We start from the raw sequence: 24,288 nt of genomic DNA, 5'->3' as shown, positions 1-24,288 counted from the left end.
AACGCGGCTTTGTACTTATCTGTTTTTTCAGCAGCGTCTTCTCCGCGGACGCTGTTGTCGCTGCGACGCGCGTCTTTCTTTTCTTTTCTTTTCTTTTCCTTTCTTTTCTTTTCCTCTGTCTTCTGACCTCTTCATTCTCCTCTATCTTAATTAGGCTAATTGATTAATTAAGCAATTAACTAAACTCAGTCCCACTTAGTTGGAGCATCACTACGATCCCTTTGATTGGTTGCATGGTTACTAGCCAAAGTACAATTGGCCCCATTTGAAATTCGCGCACTGTGACGTCACGAGCATTTCGACCAATTGAAAAGCGTGACATTTTCTGTCGACAACTCCTGCTTACAACGATGAGGCATTAAAGGCTTCCGCCTTAATAATTCGTGCATATAAAATTTAGTGCGCTTTTGAGAGACAGACGTGGTCGAAATTAAAACAGAGAACTCTAGTGCTGTGTGCTTAACCATAGCTCATTGTGCAGCTGAGCTATGGTTAAGCATAGACTGTATCACCGTAAAAATCCGGTGATGCAGTCGACTCGTTTACATCGAACTTGGATATTCGGAATATAGGCGGTATCAAACACAAAGGTTGTCCTCTTGAAAATCCTTTGTAGAGTATATTAAGGTCGCGCAGTATATCGAAGTAAAATTTCGCCTGTCCTTCGATACATTGAACTGCGTGCCGCGCCCCCGGAAGTGGCGCTTCTCCTAGCGACCCTCCTCTATCATGCATGCTGTGAAACACTACGACGAAGTGAACGTCGGGTGTACTTGACGTTAGCCTTCGACCTCTCGCGCTTATTCTCCACACCGCATCTGCAATATGCGGTGAAGCCAGCCGAAGCAAACCGTGAACGGCCCTCGCCTGGCATACTCCAGTCACTTCGCTGCTGAAGATGTTGCGAAAGGCAAGTCTACCGCAATTTTAATGAGCAGTTATTATAGTTATAGCTTACTAGTATCAGGATTAGACATACTAAGATATTAAGCGGCTGGTTGCTCAGAATTAACCGTTCGCTGCGGCTTTCATGAGAAGCAGGTAAGGCCTACCAACGCCTAGCGATCGATGTGCGCTGCCAGCATTCCGGCAGACGGCACGTCGAAGCAACAAGCCCGTCACTAGCGTGAGTGCAATCTAACCCTTGCTTGCAGTTAACAGATAAGCTTACATATTGCCATATTTTATATATCGAACTATCTAGCGATCCCCATCGAGTTCGATATTTCCGGGTTCGATTGCATAAGCAGCGTTATCGTCATACATGGCTTAGTGATCTCACCGAATAACGGTTTTTGATATAGCTTTAGCGATGTGTAGTACAATCGTGCGGGATAGCGTCATCGTTAACAATTTCCAATATCTTTACACTCAGAGCGCCTTTCTTCGGCGGAAATTTAAAAAGCAATAAGGGGGACACTTAAGCTCCACGTTAAAGGTATTACATGACCGCGTTAATGGTTATTTGCTTTCTTACTTAATTATTGCTTTTTTATAATTACACACACACACACATTAGCATACATCAGTAGGCATACTAGACTACGTGATACACTACACGATACACAAGGTTACCCTTTAAACCACGTCGAATGTAAGTGCCCCAGTGACCTAGGTATTAAAAAAAACATCATTGGCTTAGGGGCTGCGTGAGTGACTCGGAACAAGTCATGGGTTCGATTCCCAACTAACTGTCTTGCTTTATTTTTAGCGTAATTTAATTCATGTTCTTACATGTCATGACATTTGAGTCATATTAAGAGCTCATAAACGCAATGTAAATCAAGTTTTAATCATTTTCATTTCACGTATCCCCGTGTGACTTCACGGTCCTCTCGACTAATCCTGAATTACTGTGACAACGCGAACGCCCTTTCCATCGAACAAGCGTTCTGATGACATCACGTTAAAATTGATGTTCTGACGCCCATCAGCCACTTGCTCGTGACCAAATCAGACCGCGAGAAAAAAATATGCCTGTGGAGTGACACAGACGCACGCACGCACGCACACACAAACAGCGCCCCACGCACTTAAGTTCAATTAGCACTCATTAGTTCCTCTTTCATAACATGAATGTTTCATACAGGCAGTGATGCCAACTCAGGTGAACGTTTTCTCCCTAGATTCAACCTCAAAAAATCCCTAGATTGAAGAAAAATCTCTAGCCTATAATTGTTTAATTGTTAATGCGACCATTTCAGCTTTAACAAAGTCTCAGCGCAGTTCACTGTTTTGTCCATTGGTTATACATTTTGTCAGAGATAAATAAAAGCGTGTTAGCCACAATTGCAGCTTTTTCCCTTGTTTTTTTTTTGTAGTTTTACCTTACATAGAGGGCCCACAGATGGCGCCAGCTGCTCCTTCAGCCGGCTTATCATTACGCGCAAAGAACCTATGCAGCCCTTTGAAAAATAAATGCAGTTGATCTCAAGTTGACAGAGCTGGCATTTTCCACTGAGCCCCGTCAACACATGAAAGTATTTTATTCAGACACCATTAAGGGTTGTTTTAAAGATTGTTTTAAGAGGCACACAGAAAGACCAAAATGTTTGAATTCATGAAAGACTCCTTCTCGCCTCATAGAGAACATTCAGAAGCGGTGAAATGGCTTATCTTACCTCACAGTTAGTTATTAATCATAGTCGCAATCAAAGACCGTCAAATAGTTTTGGAGCTACTAAGGATTGACATCACGAGAAACTGACATAACCAAAAATGTAATCTTGTTATAGTTTTACAGCAATGATACAGATGTAGGATTGGTAATTACAAAATCAGAAAGTGATTCCTTACAAAGTTTGAAAGTCACATGGTTTCGTTTTTCCTCCCTGTGCAGCAGTCGATAATTTCGCGTTGCAGAACTGCTTTGGCCCTCTCTCGGCTAGGCAGAACATTAAAAGTAAAGGAGTAGTAATTAGCATTTTTCATAGTTTTTTTCTGTTCCAAGCGCAAAATAATCAGATACACCTGCCATTAAGCCGCTTAGAGTAGCATTTCTACGGCCTCTCAAAATCCCTAGATTTCACAAAAAAGACGCTAGATCCCTGAACCAAAGAAAAAACCCCTAGATCTAGGGATAAATCCCTAGGGTTGGCATCACTGCATACAGGCGAGAGGACAGAGAAACCCCAACTCTAGGTAAGAAAGGTAGTTGTGGCGCCACCTCTTACGTAGTGCTCAAACTTCTTGCTGTAAAGAGTGACGAGAGTTTTCAGGCAGGCAACGTCAAGATCATTATCGAGCGCTACAGAACATATGCATTGCAGCGATTTCCTAGGTTTTTGTACGTTTCCTTAGAAAGACTGACAAAGTAACTTGAATATCTCAGTACAAAAAGGCGCCGACAGATGGCAAAACAAGTACAATCTGGTTGGCATAAGCGGCAAATTTGAAAGTGAAATTCGTGACAAATTTCAAATTTGCCGCTCAATGCCAACCAGATTGTACTTGTTTTGCCATCTGTCGGTGCCTTTTTGTATTGAGATATTCAACTAATTACACACGGAGCTTAATCCCGGCCTGTACTCTACCATCTCCATTGGCGAGAGTTCTTTGGTAACTACATGTCGAGAGAGTCTGAGTTTGACCACTTTCAAGTTCCATGAGCTTTCCCAGATAAGAGGTGAGAGATATGGGCCTTATGTTGGATAGTTTCTTGCCCGGTTTAGGAATAAGTACCAATTGAGATTTTCCGCTCCTCTAGAATTTCGGCCCCTTCCAAAATTTTATTCCTTACTTCGCAAATGAAGTGTAAGGAGTCATCGTCCACATATTTAAGCACCAGTGTTTGTGATAATTTCTGGCCCTAGAGCAGATCTTCTTTTGAGATCCTGCCTGACCGCACTAATTTCTTCCAATTCAATTGGAGCGTCTATGGCTGTATTTTCAGGCCAAACTAGCTAGGTGGAGGGGGACCGGAATCCTCACGTGTATATGCTGTCCTGATTGTATCCAGCCGCTCCTAGTTTTCCCCATTGGAACTTATGCTTGATCTCAATCTGGTATAGTCTGGTCCGTCTCCTAGTGTTATTAGAGTGTTTTATAATAGGGTCACCCAATCGGTTAGGGGGCTAGGGGAATAGCGGGACCCAAGAGCGCATGCGCAGAACGCTAGCACCCTTTTGGTTTTGGGTAAGCAGGAAACCTAACCCAAAACTGGCGAAATAGCGTGACATCCAAACGTCCATAGGGTCGGGGAAAATGGCGGCGTCCGGCGAAGCGGGGCCGCTCGCCTCACCACCTATTCGTCGTTGTCGCTACCCTGCGGCCCGCGTTCACGGCAAACGAATGGTCAACGAAGCTTTTTATTTGTCTCAAGATGCCCACACCACCGAGTTAGAGCCACAAAACGTCTCAAATCATGAAATTCCTACCAGATTTGACTGCTGCTTGGCTTAGGAGTAAGCGTTGCTTGGTCGCCATGGGGACAGGTCGCCATGTAGACAGGACAGGGAGGATAATCTTGGCTAAGATTGAACATGTCCATATTATTAAAAAATATTGTCATCATTTTTCACATTTCCTAAGCAGTAATTGGTAACTACAACAGTTTACGTGTCTTTTTTTCCCACAATGGAAAAATACAGCTTATATAAATTAACTTCTTTGCTATGGAAGCTTCTCTTTCAAGCCGTGATGGCGCTGCTTTCAAGCAGCGCAAAGCGACCATCCCCGACCCTTTTCTATGGACATAAAAAGTGAACCCGTTTCCCTAACGCTAAGCGCATGCGGATAGGGTCACCCTATTCACCCCGGCCCTATTCTAAAACTCTATTAAAGGTGCCCTGCGACGTAGATAAAGCATGGGGTCTTGTTTCTTTGTATGCAGAGTAAGGGACATTGTGAGTCTTGAACGCGCAATGAGATCACCGAAATCATAATATTTGATATTTTAATCTTCGCTAGAAATGCTCGTTTCGAGCCAATGGTGTCGCAACGCGGCGGCCATTTGCGGCAGCGGAAATGAGGTGGCATCCAGATAGTGCGCTGCCTTTCTCATTGATTGGGCGTCCAGTTTGCATATTGTTCCTTTATACTTGCGAAATGGATCCGAAATATTATGTCTCTGAGTACTGAACGCTTTTCGGATGCCACAAAAACTGGAAACGAGCAGGGAAAGCGAACGAAAACTAACAAGAATACAGCTAGGGGCGACACTTTCCATTCCGCTTCAAACCTTCGTGGCGGCCAGCGCTGTTCAAAAAACGTTGGCTCAAACCAGAAAGCGCGCGCATCGAGACCGGCCGTGACCATACCAAGACGGCAGCGAAAAAAAAGCCTGTCGACACACCTTGCCCAAAATTGTGAAGAGAAAGGCCGGGCAGGAGACGGGAGTCGAATTTGGGGGGGAGGGTGGCTACTGCCGACAGTCTTACAGTCCGACTAAAAAAGAAACTTCGGGGAGCTTCCTTTCTTATTAGTCATCCCTACCTACCCCTGCCCTGACTACGGCGCCGCGTACACGGGGGGAAGACGCCGTCAAAATGCGCGGCTGTCTACAGCCCCGACAAAGCAACAACTGCATGCACGCTTCCGCTGCGTGTGCGCTAGGCGCGGTTCTGATTGGTAGCGCCCAATCTCGGTACTGGGTGAGTGAAATGGGCGAGTGAAATGCGTTTTCGCCTGATCTTTTCGTTTTGAATTTTCAGAGTGGAATAACTTTCGTTTGCGTGCTCCGATTTCAATAATTCTTTTTGCTCTGGTCCCTGGAAAGCACAGCGAATCTATTTAATGATATTAACTGGTACTGAGGAAATCATCGCGGTGCCCCTTTAAGGCGAAAGCCTTTAATGGCTCATACTGTCGTCCGATAACAGTGTGTGTCACACGCGTTTAACTAGGGAACTAAAAAATATAGAAGAAAACCAATGGTTCATTCAGATAGACGAGGAAAACATGAACCTAGAAGCCAGGTTTGATGACTGTAGATTAATTCGTTAAATAATTATAGTCAAAACTGTGGAAATTGCGTCGAAATAGCGCGGACGTCGGTATAGCCACGGCAACAATGTGACGTCACATCCACCAGAAGTCGTCACGGCATAGTAAAAATTTTCACACAATGGTCGGAAAAATGTTGGATTGTGTCAAATCAGATGGAAAAATGAGTACTTAAGCGTAATTAACACTTAAGATCACCGAAAGATGTATAATTTGGGTATCGATATAGCCACGGGAACGGTGTGACGTCACATCCACCGGAAGTCGTCACGGCATGGTGCCCTAGGCTTTCGCCTCTGAACACTAATTTTTGGGATCGATGAGGTCGCGGAGGATAACTCAGGTCTTGGGAAGGCTCATGGTGAAGATCATCTCATCACACACCTTGGCACAGCTCCTTTTTTCATTCAGAATTTATTTAAGACAACGAAAAGGTTGTCCAGGGTGACGTGGCAAAAGGCATACTTTGCCTGACGAGGCCGCGTACCGCTCAATTTCCTTATTGAGCTTAGTAATCCCTCTTCTGAGATTTCGCCCCGCCGCGGTGGCTCAGTGGTTACGGCGCTCGGCTGCTGACCCGAAAGACGCGGGTTCGATCCCGGCCGCGGCGGCCGAATTTCGATGAAGGCGAAATTCCAGAGGCCCGTATGCTGTGCGATGTCAGTGCACGTTAAAGAACCCCAGGTGGTCGAAATTTCCGGAGTCCTTCACTGCGGCGTCCCTCATAGCCTGATTTGCTTCGGGACGTTAAACCCTATTAAACCAAACCAAACCATCTTCTGATATTTCTGTTCCCATCTCTGCGTTTTGCACCTGCCCTCCAATTCTCTCTTGGATTTAATGAAATGTAAGAGGTGGTTGTTTAATTTTGGGACTTGGAGATTTGTCGCCTCTTCTTTCGTGGCCTCCTTTATTTTCCGGTTAAATTCATTTTGCCACTCAGTCAGCGAAGGCCAGGAGCACACTCAACGGCTATTGCCGGCGAGGTCTGTTCTCTTTGCCTGCGCAGGTGAGCCACTAACAGTTCGAGCTTCGCCCCAGTGCTGTGTGCTGTCTCCGGCCACCCCTGTCCTAACAGGACCCGTTAAAATATTGTTGCCCAAGTCGAGCACACTTACTATGCGTGTTGCAGTGCGCTGTTTCTTCGAAGACACGGTACTAAAGGCGTAATATGAAAGAGGAACTGCAACACTTTTCACGCGGCTAATTCAATCCCAGGAAATTATTTTCCACGGCTGGCACCATGGGCCGCGTGGAGCTGAACTCAAAATTACGGCAGTAATTTCGAATTTTCGGCGTCAGTGATTTTCTATGGCCGTCTGAAATAGTTGGTGTTAGTGAGGAAACATTCTATCGGCCATAATTCGCAGCGATGTGGAAGAGACCACCATGATAATTCCCATGCTGGCACAGAATCACTTGGTACTCCCTAGTTCCTAAAAATTACGGGCTTAAAATATTGCCATTGAGCCACGCAGTGTCCGCTGTTGTCGGCCAAAAGATGGCGCTAGTTGCAGACTTCCAGGAAAGATTTGCGTTTCAGCAGGTGCAGTCTTGGTCAAAAGTGTTCAGGCCAAAGGCTTTTTGTTTGAGCTGCATAATGGAGCCATTACCGCAAGATTAAAGAACAAATCACATTGAAATGCTAGGAGACAGTGATTTGAGTTGAGTTAGCTCCTAATAGGATCATAAGGTTTCTTCTCGCAGTAGAGAAACTTGCTGCTTGACGTGTACATTGGATGCTCCTGTACAGAGGGCAAAACACTTGCCTAGAACACGTTCTGGGCGTGTTTCAGGCTGAACACGCGATATCTAGCGGTAACAATTGGTTAAAAATTGTCTCTATGGAAGCCTGTGCAGTTAAACTGATAGGATTTCATCGTCATATTTTGCCTTCCTGGTCGCAGCGGCTTTAGGAGGTGCGGAACATACAATCCGGTCGTTCTGGACATGTGTTTTGCCCACTGTACATGGAGCATTCATGAGAAATTCAGTCCACTAGAAGTGAACGCTGTAGCTTGAAGACGCTTGGCGTGGGCTGTACGTCATTTGTAAGGCCGATGCCAGGGCTTGTGGGCAGTTCATGGCTGACGAAACGATGCAGAATACACATGGAAGAAGAAAAGAACACCAGGTTAGCTGCGCCGTGCCGCAACACCACCTGAGCAAGAATAGAGATAAATACAAGTAACGCGCAAAGAAGAGTTAATTCACAGAATTTGAATCCCAACAGACAAAAACATTCGTTTTAGTAGGGACTTTCTTGCTTATTTAACCCCCTCAGTTGCGATGTTGGCCGCTTCCAGTTGGGGCAGGTATGGTAAGGTATGGTATGTGGGCTTCAATGTCCAGAAATTGAACGCATGCTCTGATAGACGACTTCGATTAGAATTGCTTATTACGCCTCAGATACTTTCTGGGCGCGGCTACGGGGCCACGAGAAAGAAGAAGCCGGCTGGCAGCATGCTCGAAAAAGAAGAGAACAAGGAGTGGCGCCCCAAGACGGCGTAGGTGTGTCCCGAAGCCCCAGTCAAGAAACTCATCATATCGGCTCTACGGACCTGTTTATTCAGGTAGTGTATATAACGCTGCCGTATCTTCAGAGCATCCTGTATTAAGTACACTTGGATTTGTTTTTTAGCTCAAATAATTTTACTGTGACTCTCTGCGCGTTAGAGTGCGTAGTGTTTTATTGCGGCATTGCACATAACCCTAACATTAGCTTAACAAACTATGAGTTGGTTGCCAGCTTTGGTAGGAAAGGACTGCGAATGACTTTCCTTCGTTTTGAAACGCACAGATTTTACTTTTTACCTGAATTGGCTTTCTGTGTATTACCGGAGCCACACCGATGCTTGGTGCAAGATGTTGATAATGTCGAGAAATTCACGCCAGTCCTCCTTTGGTGCACCAGTTAGAGGCCGACTTACGAGATATCTAGCACAATTTTTGCCGTCACGCTGAAAGAAATCGAGAACGGTTGCCACATCCAAATATTGTTCTAGAATGCATACTAAAGTAGCAAAATGCAGCGACCGATCATAACTGTGCCATTCGAATGAACCATCGCCACCAGAACCTGTCAGTCTTGAGGGGGAGCAGATTATGCTACGCTTTGACAGCCAACTGTAATAATCTCAAGTTTATCGGACCCATATTTTAAGCCGTCACTGCACGCTTTCATTATATTGCGATTATTTTCATTTTTACAGTTATGACTGTATCTAAGGGAGGAACGCCGTACCTTGCTGTCAAGAAAAATTGAAAAATCTCGCATTCTGCTCCCAGTCAATGAGGATGTTACTCTATCTCGGGCAGGCTCGATAATCACAGAAGAGTGGAGAGTTGGGCCTGTTCATTTAAGGTCATGGTAGAAACAGCGCTGACACAGGACCTGTGTTGTGTTATTGCTTCGTCCTGTGTCAGCGCCAGCTGTTTCTACCATGCTAGAGAACCTGCGATTTTTGGCCACGTTCTACAGGTAGCCCTCCAGCTGAAATTTTCATGGAGTTTGAGGCTTATCGCTTACTCTTTTAAGTTTGTCAGGGATCATTTTCAAACTTCTTTCCGGTCGTCCATAGTAGGGTGTACAGAGGACCTCAGGTCCTTTCTTAAAGTGTAAGTACCATGTCTTTGCTGTAGCACAGTTTGTCTGCACTAAGTAATAGGTGGTAAATGGTCTGAATTGCAACTCTTATTTGTGAACGAGGCAGTATGAAACCGCAATGAATACCCTATGGGCGTTTCTCGAAACTAGCATCTCTAATATTAAGTATAGCTAACAGGCTCTATTGCTGACAATTCTGCTCCAGTTAGGCTTCTGTTTTAGTCATTATTGTTCCTGCATTTCCACTTCGCAGCCAAAGGCACTGTTCTGTCAGTTAAATGGGAGCCAATAACTCCTAACTTGGAGAACAAAATTTCATATACTTTAGAGCGTTTGCAATGGCAGTCAAGGGTGAATCGGACCAATCTTATTCTACTCAAGGTTAAGAACGATCTTTCACTTCAGAAGTGCGCAGGACCAGCATGTTACACAAAGCGACCGGCAGAAAACATAGGGAAACCCACAGAGCATGGATAAGTCCGCTTTGTTCCTAGCGTGCGTTTTTAAAAGGGTCACGGCTAAATTGCAGCTGTTAGCTTGAACTGGTACGTGTTGCGGCAATTCATTTTTCGAAGGATGCAAACGCTGATTAACCCGTCTGCGGCATCTCTTCTCACGTCGAATTGGAATCCAGAGTAGTTCTATAGAGGGTAAGCGAAGACTCCCGGCGAGAGGAAGGTAGAAGCGGGGGAGTCGATCCTCTCAGTACATGAGAGAGTTAGACCTTCTGGACCAGTTCCGCAAAGAGCATGTTTTCCTCTTGCCCTACAGCGGCCTGCAACGACGACCAGACTTTCCATGGTGGCGTCAATAAGGCTGCGGCCGCTACTCTTCCCGTGGAAGTGGTGGAAAAGGATGTTCACCCACGACAGGTCACCGCAGCGAACACGCCTGGCAGTCACTCGGACGAGAATGAAGCAAAATGAGGTAACCGCTCTAAATCCCACAGAATAACGAGAGACTGATTTCCTTTCCAGAGTCATGGTTCAGCTCACTTTTTCTAACAACCCAATCAAGCTCCCTTTAGATGAATATAGCGCCACCACCAACGAAAGAACAGAGGAGCTGTAGACTGCAAGAAGGTCCAGTCTATCGCCGCCTGGCGCACGTGACTAGCTAATTGGGAATAGGACCAGTCGTCTCCGTCAGTAACAGGAGTTCCCTGTTAGTTACTGACCAGATAGCATAGGCCTAATCTTCCTACAAGTACCTACTGTCATGAGAAAGAGTGGTGTACACCACGCGCTCTTCAGCTGCACGCCGTTCTGGCGACGCTTCTCGGCGTATTTGCCAAGAAGGAGCTCCACAGGTCGATACCGGAAAACTTACATGCCTGTTGATAAAAAACTGTCACCTCCTCGCCTGTCTCGACAGCAGGTACTGTCAGAAAGTGGCGCAGCAATGAAGTCTAAGCGGCCCCGCAATGGTGGCTCAGTGGTGGGCGCTCGGCTCTGAGTTCGAGGACCCAGCGGCTTCGTTTCTATGGAGGCGGAACGCAAGGTGTCTTTGTACTGTGCGACATCAGGGCACGTTAAAGATTCCCAGTTGGGAAAAATTCATCCTGAGCACTCTACTACGACATCCGTCATAGTCATAGCCAAAGTCGCTTTGGGACGCTAAACCACTTGTACCATATACCATACCATACCATACCATACCATACCATACCATACCATACCATACCATACCATACCATACCATACCATACCATACCATACCATACCGCGAGGCAGAAACGTGGAGGCCACGGTGTAGTGGATGCTAACGAAAAGGATTCAGCTTGAGTTAAGAACAACGCAGTGAGCTACGGAAAGAAAAATTGTAGATGAAACGTTAAGAGACCTGAAGCGGGCAGAGTGGGCGATGGAACCAACGCGGGTTAATGATATCTTAGTCTATATCAAAACCAAGAAATGGCTTGGGACGGGCATGTAATGCGAAGGCAAATATAACCGCTGGTCGTTAAGGGCAAATGAGTGGATTCGAAGAGAAGGCAAGCGTAACTGGATGCGGCCGAAAGTCAGGAGGACGGTGAGATTAAGAAGTTTGCAGAGATACGGCGGCCGCAGCTGGCAAAGGACAGGGTGTGTTGGAGAGTCATCGGAGAGTCCTTTGCCCTGCAGTGGGTGTAGTCAGGCTGAGGATGATGATGATGATCACCATACCGTACCATGGCAAGTCTAAACGAAGCGAAAAGGTTATGCACGACTATTGCTACCAAGAGTACGTCTGGCTTTCTTGAAAGAGAAAGCTTAATTGTGGTATGCTAGTTATGTTATGTCAATGCCATTCAAAAGACGTAACGCAAATAACTGGACGTGGTTGTATGATTGCGTATTGTCATTTGAAAGATACTGTTCCACTAAGAACATTTATTAGCCGGAGTTGGCTGATTAATACCAAGTATTAAAGCTGCGTTGTAGTGTCCTCAGTTATAGTTCTGACGCACACAAGGCAATATGCGCAGAATCATACCTCAAAATGGCTGGTCCACACATCAGCAGTGCCCGTTCCCCTGTATTGTTTTCTTGCTGCGGAATGCTGTCCACCTACTAACCCGTACTCCTCCGGTATTAACCGTACCCTGACATATTGCACGCGGATGGCCGGTGTCCATACGGAATTCGCCAAGCATCGCAGTCCATTCTATCTGTCTCTGCAGGCCAAGTGTCTGCTCAAAGAGCGCACTGATAGCACTTGTCATGTAAGTAGTCCGTCACGCATCTCCTTCACGTTACGAGGGACGGTTACGTCAACACTGAGGCCTGACTCTTGTTCACTGTTTTACGTTTCAGCCGTCTTTAGTGCTGCTCTCTTTGCCTTCTTACAGACGATGATGTGTCAATTCTTTCCAAAAACCATCGCTTATTTCAATATAACCTCATAGAAGAAATCTGAAAGTATCGATCTGCTGACTCTGTACTTGACTCGTGCCGCAGTTCAACCTGGATCGGACCTTCATCCAGTTCTCCTCCCTGGCTCTCGTGTTGCTCTGCGTGTGCACCACTCTGTACTACTTCGGGGACCACGACCGAGTGAAGGCCACCACGGCCCCAGGCAGGAAGCTTTTCATTCCATTCTCTGGGAGCGGACGCAGGCCTTCGGGTAAAAATGTTTGGATAAACGCAGTGCACTGAAGCAATTATTTCAAAACTCGGCAGTTTTTGTCCGTCAGGAAATCTGTTTCCATCCGTTTACACGAAGAAATGCGGCTGTTCGTATAGAAGTAGTTTGGAATGAACTCTGCACCAAAGGCTTTCCTGCACTTAACGCCTGCCAAGTCTGCACCAAGGTGGCTAGAAACTCGTTATGAGAAACTAGGCAATGATACTGCACTTCGTGTAGTTCGTGTAACTTTCATTGTACAGGCACGACTGACTGGTTAGTGAACCTCAACGTTTTAGCGGGCGTGTCAGGTTACTTGCTCCGAGAATTGCCCAAGCAAACTTCCGCCGACAATATATAGAAGAAACGTTTTTTCGGAAGCGCACATCACTTGTCTAAATTTTGGCACATTTCATGATACCAGATTCTCAGTGGCAGGTACGCGCAGGCAACGACGTGAGGTTTAATAAAATCCTTCAGGTGCAAGTAGGTAAAGCGTTTTTGGAGGATATTTTCCTTTGGTGACTAAAGTAAAATCTAGCTAATTCAATCACCTTGCATTCGAAAGACCGGATAATTTGACACCCTGTCCAGCCCCGTCAACCATACTTACTTTTTTTTCTGTGGCGTTAAACTCTGGTCAGTGAAGAGGAAATTCGCTGTGTTTCAGTTGATTGGGACACCGGAGTTGGGATGATGATATGGTGAATGGTGGTGGTGGTGAAAACATTTATTAAGAATGAACAGGAGGTATGTTTGGATCAGCCCGTAAGGGACCGATCCTTACAAACACTAGGTGGAGGTCCCGAGTATGGGACCCCAGTGGCGGTGGCCGCCGCCCGGGCGCGCCCGACTAAGGCTTGTTGGGCCTGTAAGTCGTGGCAGCCGAGCAGGGTCGCCTCCCAGTCCTCCCGGATTGGGTTGGGGATGGGGGGAATAGCGGGGTTGGAGGGGCAGGCCCACACCATGTGATAAGTGTCAGAAGACACTGCACTACAGTGTGGGCAGCTGCCGCTAAAGGAGGGGTCAAAATGTTTTAGCGCTGCCGGGCACAGCAATGTATTGGTGAGAAGGCGGAGAAGGAGCCACTCATCCGCCTTCTTCAGGCCTTTACATGGGCTAGGGTAAAGGCGATGACAATTTTGATAATATGCTGTAATATCTTTGAATCTATAGACCGGATTAAAATCGGGTTCCTGATCGGATGGGGAGGAGAAAACAGCCCAGTGAGAGAGCGCGCGGGCGGCTGCGTCTGCTGCCTCGTTTCTTGCCAACCCCTGATGAGCAGGGGCCCATATAAGGTAACGGTTTACGGGGTCCGTATCCCGTATGCAATTTTGATGACCGGGCAGTACTCGCCTTGGATCTTAAAGGGGCATTTGACAATGTAACACACGAGATCATACTCACTAACCTAAGGCAGACCGACTGTGGTCTCAACACATTCCGATACATAAGCCAATTTTTAATGGATCGTCTATCCTACATCCGAATACAAGATACAGAGCACGGTCCCTACCTACTCGGCACGCGGAGAACCCCCCAAGGGGCGGTACTTTCCCCGCTGCTCTTCAATCTGGCTATGATGCACCTGCCGGCACAGCTGAAGGGTGTTGCCGGCGTGCAGCACGCCCTGTACGCCATGACATCACCCTGTGGGCCACGCAGGGTAGCACAGGGGACATTGAAACCAGCCTGCAAACAGCGGCGACGATAGTAGACCGCTACGGCCGTCGCTGCGGTCTTCAATGTTCCCCTCAAAATTCGGAATTTGTGCACCTCCGCCCCTCACAGAAGTGCACAACTAAAATCTCACTTTCTCTTGAGAGTGGTCTCATACGCGAAAGTGACGAGATACGGGTACTAGGACTCTACATCCACAAACACAGGCGGCCAGACACTACATTGGCCAAACTCCGTAAGGTGGGGGACCAGGTGGGCCGCATGATCCGCCGGGTTCCCAACAAACGCGGGGGGTTACGAAGTAAGGATGCCTTGCGGCTGGCAAACGCCTTTGAAACCAGTCGAATTCTCTATTCGACTCCTTATCTCCACCTACGGAAACAAGAGGAGGACGCCCTTGAGGTCATCCTTCGCAAAATTATTAAGCGTGCCCTTGACCTCCCCATCACTACTTCAAACAGCCGGCTTATGGCTCTAGGGGTGGTGAATACTTTCCGGGAGCTCCGGGAGGCGCACCTTACAAACCAGTACACGCGCTTGTCGCTGACGGAGTCGGGTCGCCGCCTTCTTGCTCGACTCCATATATCCAACACACCCCTCCAATGGAAGACAGGTTTCGCATCCCAGAACTGTGGAGACGTGTCCTCCACGTGCGGCCTCTTCCAGCAAACATGTCACACGAAGACTATAATGGTCGGCGCCTGGCACGAGCGGAAGCGCTAGCCCGACATTATGGCAACAAAACAGGTGTATACTACGTGGACGCCTCCGGTCCTCACCACGGGGGATGGTACACGGTCGCGGTGGTTCACAACAGCAACACAGTTAACGGCCTCACCTTCCGAGCCAGCAGTGTAACACAAGCAGAAGAGGTCGCGATTGCTCTCGCGGCCTCACATTCCGATTCAAAATACATAATCACCGACTCGCGAGGGGCCTGTCGGAACGTCGAACAAGGCTGCACTCCCTTCCTAGCCTATCGAATCTACCAAAATTGCATATTGGATACGGACCCCGCACACCGTTACCTTATATGGGCCCCTGCTCATATGGTGAATGAGTGACTCAGAAGCCTGGCCACAATATCATGAGTGGCGCTAGTGTTCAACCTAAATATAAGCGCTCTTTACTATTCGCAATGATCACCAGTTGAGAAGGTACTAAGGGATGTTTTTTTGTTCCGTACTGTGCTCCGCCATTTCCTTACTTGATTTCGTTGCGTGCCCGTTGCGGAATGACTAGTCAGCGTTATTCGGGCTACCGCGAAGCCTGTAATCAATCATTTTACATTGTCGTGCGTGTGTACTCAGGGTGTGAATTTCTTTGCGGTGTAAAAGATTATAGTTTATGGAGGTTTAACGCCCCGATGCGACTCAGACTATGAGGGACGCCGTAGTGAAGGACTCCGGGAATCTCGACCACCTGGGGTTCTTTAACGTGCACTGACATCGCACAGTACATGGGCCTCTAGAATTTCGCCTCCATCGAAATTCGCCCACCGCGGCCGGGATCGAAACCGTGTCTTTCGGGTCAGCAGCCGGGCGCCATAGCCACTGAGCCACCCCGGAGGCTCACAGTATAAATGTGTAAATTCATCCGACAGCGCGCGTGCTATGCAACCCTTGGAGGCACCGTGAGAAGTTGTTAGTGTCATGCAACGTTTTCGCGTGAAGCAATCAACAAATAGTCTTTGTATCTTGAAATAAACGCACGCAAATGTACGACACTTTGTTATGGTATGTTATGGTTTGATGGTTTGTTCGTTTTCGTTCCTCACGAGAATCCGGCATTCAGTTACTTCGGAAATCTGCTCCCGTACCAAAAAATCCAGAATATAAAGTTTACCATACCATACTTAGTGTTGAAGATAACTCTTGGACAGCTCTTGTTCGCTGACAATCAGGGGCTAAGAGCGGTAGGGAAAGCTCTAAATATTAATGTGGAAAATAACGAGGAACAGGACCCTAGAATGAGTGCATGGATCCCAAGCAGATGATGGAAGAAAACAACCAGTATTTCAAGAAACATATCAGGTGAACGAACCTGTCTCAAGCATCCATTTCATAACGTCATTGCTGTTATGTTTATTTTGCAATGTGGCATCTGATTCGCAGCAACAGTATTTCGCTGTCTTGCCTATCTTTTAATATAACACTGAAGAAAGTTATGACCGAAGTGCGAAGCTTTCGATTAATGGTAGATAAAACAACTTCAGAGTAGACTACGCTGCGCCCCGCGCACCGTGTAGACGATATTGTATTTCATAAGAAAAAAAAATGTACAACCACGGCAAAAAGACTATCCATCCACTGTGAATACTATGTATCCGACACTGAGTCTGCGTAGGAGACAAACTGCCCTGAAATAATTCAGTTCCAATATATTCCCCGAAAAAAAAACGAGGGCCACATGTTTTTTATTTATTTATTCAATGCTGCCGGTCACCTTTCGATAGCCAAGGCAGGAGTGGGCTCAAGACGTGTATAGTGCTTGGCCCATAGTTCATAGCAAGACCAACAACAACAAAAAAAGAAAGCAAATACATGCGCACAGTAAAGTTTTTGCGGAGCAGATCAGCTTATAAGAGACAAATGAGTTATATTTACGTCCAAGTATCGAAAGTAATAAAGCAGACATTTGAAGAATCAAACAAGATGCACTGAACGTACTGGCTGGAACTGATTGAAGATAAAAATGTTTCTGTTGATGATGAGGTTATCACATCGTAAGGTAACATTTCTAAACACGTCCACCGTGCAGCACAGATACGACAGGCAGTTTACAACAAGCCGGTAAGCAGTTCAAGAACTGCGTCCGGCACGAGCCAGTCCGGCTGCTCGAATGAGCTCCTGCAAGTAACTGATATATGGACAAGTTGGAGAAGGTTTTCCTCGCAGAACGGACGGCACTGTCACTTGCTCTGTCTGCTTCTCTTCCTTCTGCGCTGTGTTTCGCACCGCCGTTCTATGCTGCGCTGAAATAAGAGATGAGAAGCGCAGTGCGTTTCTTCAGCTTTTTCAACCCTGCGCTTGCCATGTGGCAGCGCACACTTAATGAGCTACGTTCCGAAACCGAATTCCGAAACCCGATCTCGAAGCCGGAATTCGAACTGGCTACAATCCCCCGCTGTCGTCTAACGCAGTTTCTGGCGGGCTAGTGCTCTGCGTCGTCACCTGCGAACCAGGCCACCGGGACCATGCGCTCGTGTGGCGCGGCCGTCGAGGTTCCAACGCCCAGGAAGACGTAAGGACCGCGATGAGTCGCATTCCGTACGTATTGGTTCACCCACGGGAGTACCGCCCGTGGCCTCGCCGCCCTTTCGACGGTGCGTACCTGGCGATTGTGTCCACGTGGCCAAAGAACGTCGCTTTGCGGGCGGCCATCCGCCGAGGCTGGGGTGAGGAGGCCCGGTACCCTCTCGGAGCGTTCCGGCTCATCTTCTTCCTCGCCGAGCCGGTACCGGGATCGCCCAAAAACGTCCAGCTCAAGAAGGAGCTGCTGGTGAGGTGACAGCCATTCGTTGACGCTGCTGCGCAGTACGCGTGTCGTTAGTAGACACCTTTAGCATACCGTGTACCGTGTTAGCGTTACCGGTACCGGAGTACCGGGAGCCAACGCGCAGCCAATGCGCATGCGCAGATCGCCTTGACGGCGCTAGATGGCGCCACATACCCGGCAGCTGTGCTCACGCCCGCAGCGTCGGAACCAATCAGCGCGTAATCACCGCCGGTGGGCGGGTTCCCGGTACTCCGGTAACGGTAGCGGTAACACGGTACACGGTATGCTAAAGGTGTCTAGTTACTGAATCTCCTTCGAAGCTGGGTGTGTGTCCGAAAGGTCTGAAAGTGCTCTTAGAAAGCGAACGGTACCGTCAGATTTTTCTACGTTTTCGTAAATTTCTCTTAGAGATTGTTCTTTGTGAAACTGTGTCCGCAAAATCAGTCGTAGAAGGCTTGCTTTTCGGAGACTATCATCGCAACTCACAGACGCGCCTAGACGCGACGCTCGGCCTTCACTCCGTCGATTGGAGAAATCGGTTAATTTTTACTTTAACCGAAAGGAGTAAAAAATGAGTAAGTTGCCCTATAGCGCAATCCCTTTTTTAAAAGGGAATACTCTTCAGGATAGTTCACTGCCTTCTTACTCCTATGTAGGAGTAATCGTGTTTAGAGTGTGGTATTCGAATACGCCACTCAGCGTTTGTTTTGACGAGGCGTCCCTGCACCTATCCTTTCTTCACAGAGGAAGCGCAAAATGCGTATGGGGACGAGATTAACTTGAAGCTAGCCTGATAACTGCATGCTACATACAACACCTACATTTTGTCCCGCCAACCCTTCTAGAGAGCATTCACAAGCGTCCTGGACGTTCGCAGCCTAGTACAACATGTTTTGAGGACTACATGGTCGAAGCAGTTGTGAAACAATTTCGGAAACACGGTCGACGCCGGTGCCGTAGATAGTAAATAGAACATAATGTAGGGCGTTCAGGTATGAAAACTGGTTACATCTATCTTAGATATATGTGAAATTTATCTCAAGCTTTCGGGCGAACTGTGAAAACTTGCGTGGTTCAACGTAGCACATTGCAACGCATGGACCCCAGCTAACGGAATAGACTCTTCAGAAGCGAATGCAACTTGCCGTTTGAAAGCAAGCTGGGAGCCGTAAGTGTGAACGCGGTTGAAAAGCCATGCCCTTCCGCCGACTCTGAATATCCCTTCCATTGGACGAGCGAACACACGCGCTCTTTAGGCAACGCCAGGTCATGTCTGAAACACTTCCGTCCTTGCCAAAAGTAACCATGCTACATAGTTTGCTTTTCAGTCGTACACGCTAAACCCGAATACGCCCATATGGGAGCCAAAAGGGGGTAAGATGTCCTCTAGCGAACTCCCTTTTATAAAAACGATCGCTCTAGAGGACAGCTAACTTCCTTATTACTCCTTTCTGTTTACAGTGTATGCTGGAGCAGTTATGCCACCCTTCACGCTCTAAATTTCTATAACCTTTGTTCTTGTTTTTTAGCCCAATTCATTTTCTTTCCATACTTACATGTCCTAATGACAGTTGAGTCACGTTGCGACCTAATCACCAGTTTTGTAATATTCTAATGACTTTCTAAGTTCGCCGCTTTACCTGTAACGTACCCACTTTCTCGACTGGTCAGAATTTTTAAGGCGGAAGCCTTTAATGCCTCATCGTTGTAAGCAGGGCTTGTCGACAGAAATGTCACGCTTTTCAATAGGTCGAAACGGTCGTGACGTCACAGTGCGCGAATTTCAAACGGGGTCAATTGTACTTTGGCTACTAACCATGCAACCAATTGAAGGGATCGTATAGTGATGCTCCAATTAAGTTGGACTGAGTTTAGTTAATTGCTTACTTAAACCAATTAGCCTAATTACCCTTTCTAGTTAGACCAGATAAATAAATAAAACCGAGTAGGAAATTGGGCGAGCTCGGGAATCGAACCCCGGTCTCCGGAGTGCGAGACGAGCACGCTACCACTCCGCCATGCCTGCTTTTTTTTTTTTGACTCCGCCATGCCTGCTCGATGGTTTGGAATGAACAAAGGCACGTCTAGCGAATAAAGTGTCTTCGTTCACTCCCATCTTCCTCCCTTCCCGTTACGCCGAGGTTTAGGTGTCCACCGAGATATGAGAGACAGATACATTTCCTTTCCTCAAACACCAATTTACCGACGAGCGAGGCGTAGAACCGAATGGGTGATGGCGTCCTGTGGACTCCCTGGCAGCGTTGCAAGACGCTGTCGCGTTCCGCTCTTGGAGGCGAAGCTTAACATCTTAACCACACATCAGTGTCACAAGCGGAAACGCCGCGCTTAAGGCTTTCGCCTCACCGCACTTTAGATCAACGAAGTGCCCCCCGGAATTGTGCTCACAGCAACAACGGACGCCTCGTGATTTTTCTGCAAAACGGTGCCCTTAAAGTCGTGGCGACTGAGAGTTCTGGGGAAGCGATGCATGACAGCCTTTGCAATTATGCGCGGTCGTATATGATCTCATTTCATCGTGTCTTTCCGTCGCCACATTGGCCAGAGTGAGGCCAACCTTCACCAGGACATGGCCGTTGAGTCGCACTGGCTCTACTCTACCCGGGCCTCGATGCTTGAGTGGGCCCCCGAATACGCCAATGCTTCCAAGCTCGTGCTGTGGGCACGCGACGATGCTAAAATCGACGCTGGCGACCTGCTGAAAGTGATGCAGCGCCTGTCCACAGCGCCGGGAGACGTCTTCGGTCGCCTCTCAAACACCGTCGCAAGCGGAGGCACACCAACCTCGAACGTACACGACAGGTATGTGCCAAAGAGAAAATTGAAGCAATTACACCCGCTTCAGGATCTCTTCAAAATAATGGTAGTGTTTTAACGTAGTTGAACCGAGTGGTTGTGCGAAAGCATGTGTTTAGCCTGAACTGCTCATGGTTTTGCTTTGATGGGTCGAAGGCACGTCTGGCGACGATAACAGGCTCAGGTTAAGCTCTAATGGAGGTTAAGCTGATCTGATCTGACCCCACCTCCAAATCGTTAGTGCCGCAAATACGTGCTTTTGGCCTCAATACATGGTTTTGTGCATGTCTGTAGTGCTGCGGTAGCAAAGCATGCAGCCAGTTCTACAATTTCTCTCGGAACCTAACAACGAAATCGTCCCCTTTATTTGTTGAAGTGTCGTATGGCTATGCATGAGTAGTTTTGCGTGTTTTGAGGAAAATTTAGAATTTGTGAAGAGGTACTGGTTTTCTGTCCTTTCGGAGCGCGTCGTTGATACTGCATTACCTGTACGCTGGCTGCGCGAGATCCACCCCACCGTGTGATCTCCGTGCATGAACACGTGTCGTTGGTGTGTGATGTTAAGCATTTCCTCCCTGGGTTTCCTTTTTTTCGTCAAGAGCGTGGGCGTGAATAACGCAGCGTGAAAAAAGTGCGATGTACAGCGTCGTTCGCGCTGTGTTCCCTGAGGGCGCATTAACTGATAGACTTTCTTTAACAAGGCTTCTCGAGATTATAGTGAATATTGGCCGTCTGCAGCAGTGGCAGGAGATACAGAGTTGATCAGAAGTTCCCAGGCCACACGGTCAGGTTATGTGTACCAGGTCGGGCACTTACTGCACCTATGGAGCCACCGGGGTCGTTAGGGGTGATGGCGGGATTCACCCTTTCCTTCCAGAAATTTTCAGCTTCGGGGGGAAACAATACACAGAATGAATCTGAAATGAATGACATGGGGTTTAAAACAGAACATTTTCAATGGCTTTTTTAAAATGGACGGGGCTGGTGTGGAGTGCGGCATCGGCAGGCAGGCCATTCCAGTCTACTGCGGTCTGAGAAAAGAAGGAATGAAGGTGCGCAGTGGTGAGTGCGCGGGGGGGGGGGGGGGGGGGGATAAACGGCTTTGCTGTGACTGGTGCGAGGGGACACGTGATGAGCTGGTTTTAGATCTGCGAGGGATAAGTGATAAAACTTGTGGAAAAGGATGAGTCGGCAGATTTTGCATCGCAGCTCGAGGTCAGGCAGGTTAGCTTTTGACTTCATGGCAGTCACACTAGAAGGATAAGATTAGTCTGAATGGATGAATCTAGCTGCACGGTTTTGCACTGATTCAAGTGCTTTAGTTAGAGAAGAAATGTGAGGGTCCCGAACTGCGCATGCATATTCCAGCTTGGGACCAACCAACGTTATGTAGGCGAGAGTTTTAGTTTGGTTTATTGGGGTTTAACGTCCCAAAGCGACTAAGGCTATGAGAGACGCCGTAGTGGAGGGCTCCGGAAATTTCGACCACCTGGGGTTCTTTAACGTGCACTGACATCGCACAGTACACGGGCCTCTAGAATTTCTCCTCCAAAGAAATTCTAGCCGCCGCGGCCGGGATCGAACCCGCGTCTTTCGGGTCAGCAGCCGAGCACCATAACCGCTGAGCCACCGCGGCGGCACGCGCCAGAGTTTTAATAGACGAAGAAGCTACTGGCAAATTACGTCGTAAGTAAGACAGGACACGATTAGCTTCATTACCACCAAAGTACTACCTACAAGGAAATGATCCTGCCTTTCTGCGCTTGCCTTTTAAAGGCTGCTAGTTTATTAATTAAACAGAAGCGTGTGACGCGGTACTCGTTTAAAAGAAAAACCTACAACTCTAACTTAAACCACATCATAGTGGGCTGGACCAGTTGTTGATAGAACATCTTAGACAAAGAACAGCGCAAAAAGACGAGTCCTAGAAGGAGCACAGGAGCGCCGACAAGCAACTGATTGTACATAATGCGACAGATGCGCGGAAACAGGGAAGAAGTGGGCGTTGTTGCTTCCCCTTCTTCCCTGTTTCCGCGCATCTGTCGGTCTGCGTGTTAGTACGCTCGCGCATTAAATACGATCAATTGCTAGTCAGGGCTCGTGCGTGTCAGCTCCTTCTACGTCTCGTCTTTTTGCGCTGTTCGTTATCCAGGATGCCTAACCCAAGCGCTGCACATTTCGCGCCGGAAGTCTGAAGTACAGGCTCAGTGCCAAAGTAACCTTGCCAGCCACTCTAATGCCGCTTTCTCAGTTGAAGTCTTGTGAAACGAGTGCCCTTTTGTGAGCTCTGAAGTTTGGTTTTCACATATGCGTAGATAGGCGTCTTCGGACGCTGTACCATTGCACTGAAACACTCTTTACACAGCTAATACCGTGTAAACAAACAAAATCAAGGTGTCTAACACCTGTTATTCAACAGGTGGCTGACACCTGTAATCTAACAGTAGTCTAGTAATGTTCGCAGGCGTGGTGTCAGTGCCAAGTTTGCGCCTTTTAAAATGCGTGGGCACTCTTCGCAGTTCCTCCGCCTGGAACCGGCTTGAACAGTGCGCCTACTTCCTCAAGATGTCAGCACTGGTGCGCCTGAGCAGCGTCTACGACGATGTTCCTCCCGTCAACAGAAGGAGCACCGAGGTGGAACTCGTCACAGCGCCTCTTGCCAGTCGCGCCAACCTCAGCCTTGTGGCCGTCGACCACAAGGCAAAATGCATCGCTGCCACTGGAAACGTCAGGCTGTAGATATGTTGCATGAGGGAAGGCAAACGCTGCCTGACTATCAGATGACTACGGTGACTGAACTGAAGCAGTTGAATTCAGGCGAGGATGGAGAAAGGTAATCGAAATTCGCGCCAATGAAAGCTGTAAACGCCTGCCACTGGCATAACCGATGCAAACTACTAGAAATACTCACAAATATGCATTCTCAAATATATTCCTGCTTGAAGATTTATCAGTTCGCGATTCTAAATGGCTACCTACAATGCGTTTTTAATCTTAGTTTATTGCATACAATAAAATGCTCATGAAATGAACATTATTGACTACGAGTTGTCCATTGCTGGTGTCCTGTTTTGTCGTTGGAGAGAATATCCCCTTGCATGAGCTCCTTTTAACAGCAGGGAATCTTCAACATCAGTAGAGTTAGTTGCTGGGCTAGTTGGTATCCTCGAATTCAGTTCATAGTATTCAGCGCAAGGGCACAAGGCTAAAGAAAGAAAAGGAGAAGAAGGACGGGCAAGAAGACGAACACAGACGAATACAGCGCTGTTATTGTAGCCTTTGACAGAATGGCACATACCCACTCTGGGGGATCGGCCAAGAATCGGGAGGTAAAGGTTGGTATTCACCTGTACAGGTTGGTATTCGTCTGTCTTCCTTCTCGTTCTCCTCCTCCCTTTCTTTCCTTGGCCTTGTGCCTGTGCGCTGTTTACTATGTTCTTTCATCCGCCCCATAGCTGAAGTGCATGTAGGTGCAAGTGCAAGGTACGTGGCGTTCGTGTCCACCTGCAAAAACCTGCTTTCGCACATTTCTTGCTAGCAATACTGAACCATCCGCAATTTTGTCGGCATTTCAGTTCTCCTTGAATGCAAAACCAGTACTTAACGTGGTCATACCCAGCCAGTAATCTTGGGGCTTG

The 24,288-nt window shown here is 47.6% G+C and overlaps 1 protein-coding gene across 1 annotated transcript; it reads left to right on the top strand.

Annotated features, from left to right (window-relative positions):
- LOC149359256 (uncharacterized) lies at positions 1–23,612 on the top strand. Its single transcript, XM_089571549.1, has 7 exons — positions 1–910; positions 8,353–8,516; positions 10,322–10,477; positions 12,490–12,629; positions 17,476–17,839; positions 20,400–20,656; positions 23,170–23,612. The coding sequence occupies exons 3-7, from the start codon at positions 10,349–10,351 to the stop codon at positions 23,387–23,389; spliced, it is 1,110 nt and encodes a 369-aa protein (XP_089427675.1). The 5' UTR covers positions 1–910; positions 8,353–8,516; positions 10,322–10,348; the 3' UTR covers positions 23,390–23,612.
- Positions 23,613–24,288: the final 676 nt, after the last annotated feature.

This window comes from Amblyomma mixtum, chromosome 2 (assembly GCF_055824585.1).
Source record: "Amblyomma mixtum isolate Tamu chromosome 2, ASM5582458v1, whole genome shotgun sequence".
NCBI lineage: Eukaryota > Metazoa > Arthropoda > Arachnida > Ixodida > Ixodidae > Amblyomma > Amblyomma mixtum.
The sequence above is the reverse complement of the archived record's forward strand: the minus strand, read 5'-3'. Positions and strand labels throughout refer to the sequence as shown.

Excerpts from the sequence above, each read along its gene's own strand:
- LOC149359256 (XM_089571549.1), top strand. The coding sequence starts at position 10,349 with ATGGTGGCGTCAATAAGGCTGCGGCCGCTACTCTTCCCGTGGAAGTGG. Across the intron at positions 17,840-20,399 it reads AGCTCAAGAAGGAGCTGCTG|AGTGAGGCCAACCTTCACCA; the intron begins GTGAGGTGACAG and ends CACATTGGCCAG. Across the intron at positions 20,657-23,169 it reads ACCTCGAACGTACACGACAG|TTCCTCCGCCTGGAACCGGC; the intron begins GTATGTGCCAAA and ends CACTCTTCGCAG.